Raw genomic sequence first — 10,801 nt, forward strand, 5'->3', positions numbered from 1 at the left:
TAAGATTACTTCACTTGGCACTTTTTTTTATTTAATCCTAAAAAAATGAACTCATGGCAAGTTATTCATTGTAATATACATTTCAGACATAACTAAACAACCATGAAGTGAATCTATACCAACATCAATATAAAACTTAAAGTTTTAACACCCATTACATCTTGTCACACATTTTGACATTAGGAAACATTTATTTTGTACACGTGCAGTAGTTCATTCCAGAATTTAAATAATCATTACTGCCAGGTGAATTGACTGAAACACTGGCAATATCTTTTCTTTCATCTTTCTGTCTCAGTTACGATGTCTCCTTTCTTCTTCTTATTCTTCTTCTTCTTCGTGATCCTTAAACAAGGCGGAAAGCAGAATGGCCCCTGCAGCCAGAATGCCCACACCCACGACAGCTGCACCTCCAATCGCAGCAGCTCTGTTAACCTGCAAAACACCAATGAATGGTGGTCTGAGGGTCAAACAAATATTGCTGGAAACATTTAACTATTCAATTAAAACCAGAACGTTTCTAATTGACTCACGGCTCTGGATGGTAAAAGAAGCAGAGTTTGCATGATATTTATTTAGTACTGGAAAAAGTAGTATAACATCTACAAAACCCTCACCTGTCTGGACTGTGAAATGCCGTATCGTAGCTCCGTGACAAAGTGCTCACAGTTGTGACTGGTGAGGGAGTACGGAAGCTCCTGACCCACCATCCTACACGCCTCTCTCACAATGATGTCACGCTGCAGAGGTTCATACTTGTAATCTAGGAAGTTGCTGATTGCATAACGATGGGGGCCGACCACTTCCCAGAGCTTCTGGCACCTCACCTCGGCCTTGTTGCTGTCCAGGAGCACCATCAGGCTATTAAAAGGGTTTGAATCATCACCTGGGCGTTAAACAAAAGACACAAGCAGAACTGAAGTAAGAATAAAGTGGGTTAGAGAAGAAATTGAATACACACGGAGAAAAATATTGTAAGTATCAATTGTCGTTGTATTTTATAATATTATACATGTGACTAATTGGCTAACATTCTCTGCCATTACGGTAACGGAGCGTCCACACTACAGCTCCAAAAATAGCTTGGAGCTGGGCGTGTCTGGAGCTTGGGGATTTTATTCAAGCAACACGACCAACAACCAATCACATGAATCTCCCGCCCCCGACATACAAAGCAAAAACCCCCGGGGATTTTATGCGAGCAATATATATATATATATAAACTCCCCAAACAGGCGAAAACCTACCAGTTTCCCCCACTGTCTCTGCCACCTCCCTCCATGCCTGGTTCCTCCGGTTTGTATCCCGGTAGGTGAAGAGGGTCTGGTCATACAAAACCGGGTGATTTGCTACGGCGATAGTTAGTTTCTCCTCCGACTTTTTTTGAAATATAGAAATGAACGGCGGGATATCTCTCCCAGCTTAGACGCGGTTTGATTGGCTAGCGCTTCAGCTGTCAGATTTTGGGAAATGGGATTTGATTGGCTGGCGCTGGCTACTCCGGCGTCTCAGGCGACAGAAGTTGAACATTGTTCAACTTCTGTCGCCTGAGACGCCTCGCTCTGCTACCCACAATTCAGTTCGGCGAAAAAGCGCGGCTACGTGACGTCACCCCATTGAAAGTGAATGGGCAGATTGGAGCAGATTGGAGCTTTCGACGCTGTCGACGCTGTAGTGTAGACGGGCCGTGGCAGATAAGGTTTTAGATAGTGTATCCAAGATTAATGCAGTGAATGCAACACTTTACCACTTGGGGGAATCAAATGAACAACTTCATTTCCACCGATGTAGACAGCCCAGTGCTCGTATGTCCCACGGAAGATCTTGATAAGGTCCCCTGGCTTAGGACCTTGGTCAAACTAAAATGGTTAACAAACGTTAATTTACAAAAATAACAAACTTGACATAAAGTCAGTTTTGATCACTTCTTAAAGCTACCCTCGGGTTAGGGTTGCACTGAAGTAAGAACAGCAGGGAAGAAGACTGCAATCTAGTTAACATAGATGTAAACAACAATTGTGTTTCAGTGAAAAACAATGGTTTTAAACTGCAGAGCTTCTTAAATGATGATCTTCTTGCGTGAAATGAGTCTTTCCTTTGTTCTTGTCTGACATTATACTAAATCAATAAATGTATCAGGGCATGAATCATTAAACAAGCAGGGCAAAGTAACACCCAGATAGGCACTTGTTTGGACAGAGGGTATGTGCACAGTCAACACTGGTAGATACTTTCAGTAAGTTGGAAAATGTGTGTTATTTATTATTTGGTTTATTTTTGAGAATCGCGTGTCAAAAATTAATCATTAATCTCCAAAAGAAAAGATAGGATTTAGCTATTTGGTCGTTCTTATCTGTTGTCCCTGCAGAAACACATGACAGTCAACAAACACTAATGATTTTTTTTTCTAGTTTCTATGGTAGATATTCTTAATTTCTTTGTTTAATGTTACCTGAACGTTGCCATATATTTTCACTTAAATGGTAACAGATTGCTTTACGGAAAGACATTTAAAATAAACTAATTATGCGTTGTTATTGAGGAGTACTAAGCACATCAAATATATATACCTTAAGTATTTAAATCTGTTGCCAGTGTAAAAAGTCAACAATGTAAAGCAGCATTAAATCTAGTCTGAGTCATGAGTGACAGCAGGGCTCAGCAGCAGGAGACTCACCAGTGTTGGAGCCATGTCTTCACTTCTTCTTCTCCTTCTTCTTCTTTAACTGAACAGAGGCAACGTGCAGCCAATTTATCCCAGCTGGAGACTGAAACCTAAGTGTGCTTTCGTCCCAGAAGCGAAAGTGTTCAGCAAGCTGATATGGAAACAGAAACAGACGATTAGATTGGTGCACACACTGTATGACTTGGCAGCTTGGTCTGAATTTGCAAATCATTGACAGGTCGAGTCTGATCATGTTACACTGAAGACCTGCAGGTGGGGGGTGAGTGCATTAAGCTGCAAAGGCTACGTTTCATTTCTGTGGAACTGGTCAGGCCCTCAAGTCTGGTTTCAAGTTTTTGCAGTGATCTCCTTCTTATGCTAGAGAAAAGAAAATGAGTAATGCATTGTTATATAATAAATATATATATATATTTTTATATTTATAATATTTCAATGTTTGTGAAACCAGCCTACTCAACAGTTTGACAACACACTTAACAGAATATAATAATACTCTTATTCATTGTATATGAATTCATTAAATTATTAATAAAACATGTCATGTGGATCCAAAAAAGCTGAATCATTAAAATGTTCCTATTAAATAAAAGATTAGAATAAAATCCAATAAAAATAGGCGTGTCCTACTTGCCCTGGTTAGTATAAAAGTATGCATTGAATGACATGACATGGAAGCCATTGAAAACAAATAAGACTTTTTACGATATAAAACTGCTGAATTCTCCTAAACATGTTCGCTGTTTGCTAGAAGTATATTAAAACAGTGATGTTTTCACTCGCTAACGTGATCTAGACAGACGGTGTCTCGTCGTCTCCATGGGCAGGAAACGTCTTACTGACGGACAGAGATCCTCTCAGGACTCTCCCCAGGATTTAAGGTTTTTCCTGATTCACTAGCACTGCTGTGCTGAGTAGCAAATGACCAACTAACGTTAATACGGAGAGCATTATCTCACACTGTTGATATAAGGAATAAGGTACGGATAAGGAAAGCTGTACGCTGGAGCTGTGCTGCTCCTCACTTGGGTTACAAATAATGCTTGCTAACAATGCAAGCAGATTAATAATATCAATAATAATTAGGGCTGTCAAACGATTAAAATTTTTAATCAGATTAATCACAACTTAAAAATTAATTAATCATGATTAATCACCATTCGAACTATGTCCAAAATATGCCATTTATTTATGTATATTGTTGTGGGAATGGAAAGATAAATGAAAGAAGGCGGATATATCCATTTAACATACAGTATCTATATTTATTATAAAAAATGTCTGTGTGTCAAAATGAAAGACAGCCCACACACCTATCAATCATCAAACCGTGGGGTCTTAATTCATTACGTGTTGATTTCTATCAACGGGGGAGTACTTCAGGAAAGTCGACAGAGGGGGGGGCTAGTGGAGTACTTCGTGACCACAGAGTGTGAACGTTGTGATCAGCTGTTTTAGCGCAGTTGTCCAGTGAAGGGGGGAGTCTCCCTCCTCAGCCGGTTGGCGTAGTTTTGGCACAAGTCCGTTGTACAGACCGACGTTAACAGCAGCCCTGTCTGTGCACACGGAGACCGACTCTGTCGTCCGGTGATCTAACCGCCTTCTGGAAAAGCTTCACAAGTAGTCCGTACGCAAATGCGCTTTGTGACACAAGTGACGGTACGCATTTCAGAGTACATAACCTGCGTACCAGTTATGTGCACCCCTGTACTACAGTAAAAGTATTCTCCGTCGGGACTTCCTGCAACAACACCACGCCGTTATCAAAGATGTTCTATTGAGAAGACGATCACTACGTGACAAAAGTTTTCAAAACCGTGGCTGCAATCAATCTGACTAACTGCTGTCTGTGCAATTTACTCCGCGCGAGTTGGCAGACTTTATTTTGCTTACTTTAACATCATTTCTCATGGTGGGGCTAAGCCATTTCTTGGTATGGGTGTAGCCTACCCCAGCCATACCCTGGCGCTGCCACTGGTGGCACGTATGGGGCGGGCCATTCTGCACATGCGTTAAATGCGTTAAATATTTTAACGCAATTAATTCATAAAATTAATTACCGCCGTTAACGCGATAATTTTGACAGCACTAATAATAATGCATACAAATGATAAGTATTGCAGATTATAGATTATAAATAAATCATTTAGGGACAAGGGGGTGAGATTAAATAAATTATACTTCTCACTCCTTTTCGAACACTAGATGTGGCACTGTTTACGTTGCTAATGATGTTGTTGTTGTTGTTGTAAATGTCATTTTTTGTTTTGATTTCTCTTACATGACTATGCGCACTGCAACATTTGTTTTGTTTTGTAATTATTTATTTTACTCGAAATAAATGTATCAATCAATCAATCAATCAAAATGCAATGGAAGCCCCACCCAGCAACACAACACTGATTTGGTCGAGTCATAAAAAGAGCTAAGTACGGACTTGATAATGTGATAATGTTTCAGGCTGTTTGTGTCAGCTTGTTCAGGGGGGTATACTGTGAAGCAGGATTTTCGCTTAGCCGGCTAAATTCAGGGAAAACTCCGGCTTTCCGGTCATCCGAAGCTGGTTCTCTTTTTAGCAGGCTAGATCTCCATGGTAATATATGCTAAGCAGCTAACCTGGTCGGGACCAGGTTAGGTTGCAGGCTAAGAGCTCAACTCAGTGAAAGCACCGCCTGCTGACCAATCAGAGCTCAGTGTGCGGAGTTTAAAGCGATCAAGTCATATTACAGGAGAAAGGAAATACAGAAAAACTGCCGTCGCAGGAAAGACGGCCGACAAAAATCACCAACTGTGTGAACGTGAACATTAATAGAATATCACCTCCATCTTCAGAGCAATCTGACTATTATAACATTAGCGTTAAGAAAGCTTACTTAAATATCGGCCACAACATAAGTAACCGGATCAGAGTACATTAAGTACAGTCCGCGGCATATCACTTCATAATGTATCATATATCTCCTTATCTGAGTCAGCTGAGCCGTATCTGGCCGTGCAACACTCACAGTGTCACATACTGTATGCAGAAGTATTATTTTAAGCAACACATAAGTTGACGAAACACTCGAGACAAATGTAATTGTAGTCAGATCGTGTTTTAGACGGGGCAGTGATATCATAAACCTGTTAATGTACGCATTCAAACACTTTTTCTTTTGCCAGCTGTATTCACCTTGCAGGTGCAGCTATGTGGCTTTTATCCTGGATCAAGTGTTTAAGTCATGGATGTTTAAAGTTTAACTTCTTCATTTTTGACTAGTATTAAAGTTCACTTTTCATTCAGGAAGTATGACGCTGTGCTGTCAGTATACGCTTCTCCATGTTTGTGATTGGTCGAATGCTCCAGATACCACCCCTTTCATGTGAACGCGCACCTAACTAGATAGGACACGGCTGGCTTGAGCGATCCACTTGATAACCAGCGTCGTAGTACAGTTTAGCGAGAGCGCGTATGTTTTGGATTAGGCCAACCGGCTAACTCAAACATATCCAGGTTAGGTTGAACCAGGTTCGCAGTATAGGCCCCTGGAGTTCCTCTGCCTCCAGTGGAAAACCTATCAAAGCAGCTTTATCCATTGAATGCACGTATGAAGCAGTACCAGGTGAATGTTGGGGATATTTGGCATATAAGTGAACTGGAAAAATGGACTGCAGGAAAGCATCCAAGCTGGAAGACCTGGAAGCTACATATCTCCACAGTTCCTCATTAAGTGCTTAAAACAGGAAGTCTTCAATCAGAGCCGCACAAGGGTCCCAGCAGCCTTTTAACCCTGACGGATGTTTGGAGAGATTCCCCCCTCTCAGATCAATGCTGCTGAGCCTTTTATTAAATACAGATGTAATACAGTAAGTCCTGCATCCCAGCCAAGAATATTTTTCTTCTTTTCGTTCTGCGTATTTTCTCTTTACTGATCTGCTCTCTTCTGGTTGTCTTCACCTCATTGACAGCGGACAGAAGCCAGAGGAGGGATTTGACACCAGACATTCATCTCTCTTTCTGTCTGTCAGTGCTGCCTATTACTGCAGCACCTGTTGAACTGCGTGCCATCTGTACCGTCACCTGCCCGCTTCCTTGCATCCAAAACGGCATCCTTTCTCCATTTTCTCTCTCACAGTAACCCTTTTCATTAAATATGTTTCATTTAAAACAGTCAGTCTGGTCATGAATTGGTATAAAAAAAGCTTGCCTTTACCTGAATAACTTACCTTCGCACTTCTTCGTTTTGTCTCTTGATAATAAGCCACTTTACATCTTTTGAAATCAAGTGTACTTTGCTTACAATGGTTGGTTTATGCCTCTGACATATGCAAAATCAATATATTTTGAAGTCCTTATTTTATTTGTGTGTGTCTTATAAAGGGTCCCTTTATAAACAACAACTTTGTTTTGCATTGGTACATCATTCACCTGTTGGTTTAAATCATTTCACCTGTTTCACATCTTTTGTCTTCCATTCCTTCCTTTCCTTGTTTCCTTCATTCCTGCCCTTTGACTGTCATTCTCTCTGTCAATTACTTCATAGCCTTTTATTCTTCCCACCATCTCATGATCACCCTCTTCTACACTTTTGACCTCTAACCCTTTCACACTGGAAACTCCAGTTGTGTGTGTGTGTGTGTGTGTGTGTGTGTGTGTGTGTGTGTGTGTGTGTGTGTGTGTGTGTGTGTGTGTGTGTGTGTGTGTGTGTGTGTGTGTGTGAAGGGTTTAATCATAGCCTGAGGCAGAAAGCAGATCTCTTATCTCTTAACGTCAGCCCCCTCGTATCCCTCCTAATCCCGTCCTTGTGGGTGCAGACTGCCTCTCCTCCTGTCGCTGAGATTCGACCGGCGGACATTCCCATTTCCCATCTCCTCTTCCTCCTACAGCCGAACCTCCCCCTCCCACTGCGTTACACTTTCTGTGTCAGAGGCTGTTCTTTGATATGCTAATACATTCCTCTTTTTCATGTTTTTTTTAAGTATTGACTGGTTGCAATGCAAGCGCAGTGTTATCTTCAGCCCGTCACACTGATAGAGGGAGGAGACATGGTTGGAAGTGTTCTGCTTAGTCAGTGATTTTCAATCTTTTTTCTCATCGTTTCCTGAGAAAATAAACCACTTCAATCAGAGAACAATGCATGTTGAGAAATCTGTTATGGTGGGAGTGGGTCCAACTGCCAGACTGCCAGTCAAAGTGCACGACGGAAGAAATGAAACACAATACTGCTTTAACAAAAGACAAATGCATGGCTTTTATTTCTGATTTCTTGGCTTCAATAGTGGTAAGGAGAATGTATGCATCGCCATTTTGTAAAAGAGTTGTCCTTCAGCACTTCCTTGGTCTTTTTTCTAGCTTTGTTACCTCTCCTGCATGGGCAAAAAACTCATTACTCTTAATAATACAAATCAAATGTCTTGAAATAATGAGTCTTTTTGCACTCAAAGCAACACATTTGTGATTTGCACTTGATTCAGGGCTTCTCCCAGGAACTACTTAGACTTAGTTGTGATGTCCAAAACAATCAATGTCTCTAATAAAGCCATATTAAATGTCAATGCATTACATAATTTAGATAACTAAATCTATATTTATCTTACAACAAGAACTCTAACAAAGACTGACATATAACAAAGAGGTACAAACATTTTTTGAAAGGTACAGAACTAACATTTTCGTAGTTCGATGAAAGAAACATAATTCTAAAGAAAATCTCCTGAAGGTTTTAGGGGAACTAGTATATCTATATCTGATGCTCTGATATCAGATACATGTCTGGGGTGCTAACTCAGCCTAAACAACATTTTACAGCTAAAGCCACCTCCTGCTCACACAGTCAACCGCAGGCAGGGCCGTAAATCATGCTGGCTGTTTGGCAGAAGTCGTGGATCATCGTACAATGGTTAATTAAAGCCAGATCAATCCCGGTGACATCGCTTCTTTCTTTACACTGCGTCTACAGAAAGCAGTCCCACGGTACCTTCATCGCAGCGGGCGAGGAGGAGGAGGAGGAGGAGGAGGAGGAGGAGGAGGAGGAGGAGGAGGAGGAGGAGGAGGAGGAGGAGGAGGATGATGATGAGGAGGATGATGAGGAGGATGAGGCCTGGGATGATTGCTTGGGGCTAGAAAAGAGGCTGCCACTCATATTTGTACAGAGGACAAAGCCACGCAGGCACTCTGGCAGCATATGAAAGATGTGTTTTCACAGAGCGTACAGCAAATACAACTGTTCTTTTTTTTTCAGCTCTTCACCAAAAGTAATCGCCAAATTTCAGGTTGCCATGGTGACTGGTAAGCACAGTGGGTAAAACATAGTCAGAGGCGTCCGGGGGCAGAGTTCACATCAGAGTTCATTTTTACTGTAGGCTAGTGGTGACATCCTGCGCATCCTTACAATAACAGGTAGTTTAGCCACTCAATGGAGAAAATGCAAGTAGATTTTTTTTAAACAAGCAACCGTTTGTCCACTTAAAGGCGGAGAGGATGTGAGTATTAACCTCTGTCCAAAGTACTGGGGCTCCTTGCATGAGTATAATCCCTCCCTATCTGACATAGGGTTAGGGGTAAAAGAGTCACAGTGGAAAAATATACTTTAAAATATTCCATTCATTAACCAACTGTAAGGTTGAATCATCGAATTTGTGTGGACAGGATTTCAACTAGAGAGGATGTTTGCGTTTGGTCAACAGTGCACATTTGTGTTCACATTTCTACTTTTAACTTCTGTGATCAAGCCCTAACAGAAAAAAACGGCCTGATCTCAGTTTAAAATATTTTCTGGTGCTTTTTGTGTACAAGCAGCCCTAGATTTCTCCTTCCGGACATGCAGCGGTAGTGGCAGCGAGTACCCTTGATGAAAAGTGGAACATCACTATAGGAAAATAAACAACAGTTTCTACTTATCTTTGCAAACTTGTTCAGTTCTTTCATTCCTCTAGATATTTCTCCACAGATTGTATGAGAGGAGATGTGAAGAGAGAAGAGAGCCAGCTTCTGTAAACTTGTCATCTCTAAATACTCAGATGACAAGTTCTCTGCAGCTCTGGCCAGTAAAGCTCAGAGCAGCTAGCAGCATGGGATGATGGGTGATATGAAAAGGGTTCTTGGTCCCCTGTGCAGACTTCCTGCTCTGGGCCAATGAACCAAGACAACACTAAGCACAGTGTCCAGGAACTGATCTGACCCTGAATGCATCTCTGACCTCCCTCGGTTGGCTGTGGCCCAATCTATGGATTGATTTGTATAATTGTTGCTATTTGTGCCATAGCCAGAGTTGGGTGTAACGCGTTACTGTAATAATATTACTTTTGTCGGTAACGGAGTAGTGTAACGCGCTACTTTTATAATTCAGTAATCACACTACAGTTACTAACATTGTCCCGACACGCGTTACTTCGTTACTTTCTAAAATCAGTCATAATCAAACCTCAACAAACACCTGCAAAGAACACATGCTAAGGTGAAGCCAACGCACAGCTATTTGTTGTTTGTTTATATCACGTAGTCTGTTCTTCTTCTCTGTTTTCCGGTTGTTGCCTGTTTTGAATGACGAATACACACTACCGCCGCCTGCTGGTAAGGAGAGTTATTGCCACTCACGCATGCGCAGTTCGTACGTGCTCGGCTGAAGTCTTTGCAGTGTCTGGCTCCAGTGCAACACATGGCCAACACGCAGGAGAACACGCCGACGCAACAGCGTGAGCAGAGATAGACTGCGCAAAATATACAGATAGCAGGAGACAGAGAACAGCCATGGTCAGATAGGAAAACATTCAGGATCTGGATCAGTCTTATGCGACAATGGAAACTGAACTAAAGAGAACATTTGAAACTTTAGCAGTCTGCGTGATCTGCCTGCAGGGAGGGGCGGGCCGGCCCTGCGTGTAAAGTAACGAGTAAAGTAACGAGTTACTTTATGTAGATAGTAACGAAGTAGTGTAATATATTACTTTTTTTTAAAGTAATATGTAATATGTAATATATTACTTTTTTTTTAGTAACGACCCCATCTCTGGCCATAGCATATTCTTCAGTGTCATATTTGTATGCAATTTGCTCAGTATTGAAGAGTCATATCAACAAGTCTTAGCTTTGAAAAAAACAAAAACTTTGTTGATGAGTTCCTAAAATCGTAGTTTATA

At 41.4% G+C, this 10,801-nt stretch overlaps 1 protein-coding gene across 1 annotated transcript; it reads right to left on the reverse strand.

Annotated features, from left to right (window-relative positions):
- Positions 1 to 2,801, reverse strand: LOC117467784 (phospholipase A and acyltransferase 4-like). The gene is made up of 4 exons (XM_034111639.1): positions 2,678 to 2,801; positions 1,748 to 1,859; positions 618 to 886; positions 1 to 435 (listed from the first exon to the last, which is right to left on the reverse strand). Exons 1-4 carry the CDS (start codon positions 2,690 to 2,692, stop codon positions 322 to 324), a joined length of 510 nt encoding a protein of 169 aa, XP_033967530.1. The 5' UTR covers positions 2,693 to 2,801; the 3' UTR covers positions 1 to 321.
- Positions 2,802 to 10,801: the final 8,000 nt, after the last annotated feature.

This window comes from Pseudochaenichthys georgianus, chromosome 22 (assembly GCF_902827115.2).
Source record: "Pseudochaenichthys georgianus chromosome 22, fPseGeo1.2, whole genome shotgun sequence".
NCBI classification, from domain to species: domain Eukaryota; kingdom Metazoa; phylum Chordata; class Actinopteri; order Perciformes; family Channichthyidae; genus Pseudochaenichthys; species Pseudochaenichthys georgianus.

What these genes read in the sequence shown, in the direction of transcription:
- LOC117467784 (XM_034111639.1), bottom strand. An exon ending in TCATTTGATTCCCCCAAGTG is followed by an intron (nt 887 to 1,747) that starts GTAAAGTGTTGC and finishes TTTAACGCCCAG; the next exon opens with GTGATGATTCAAACCCTTTT. An exon ending in GCATTTCACAGTCCAGACAG is followed by an intron (nt 436 to 617) that starts GTGAGGGTTTTG and finishes GGTGTTTTGCAG; the next exon opens with GTTAACAGAGCTGCTGCGAT.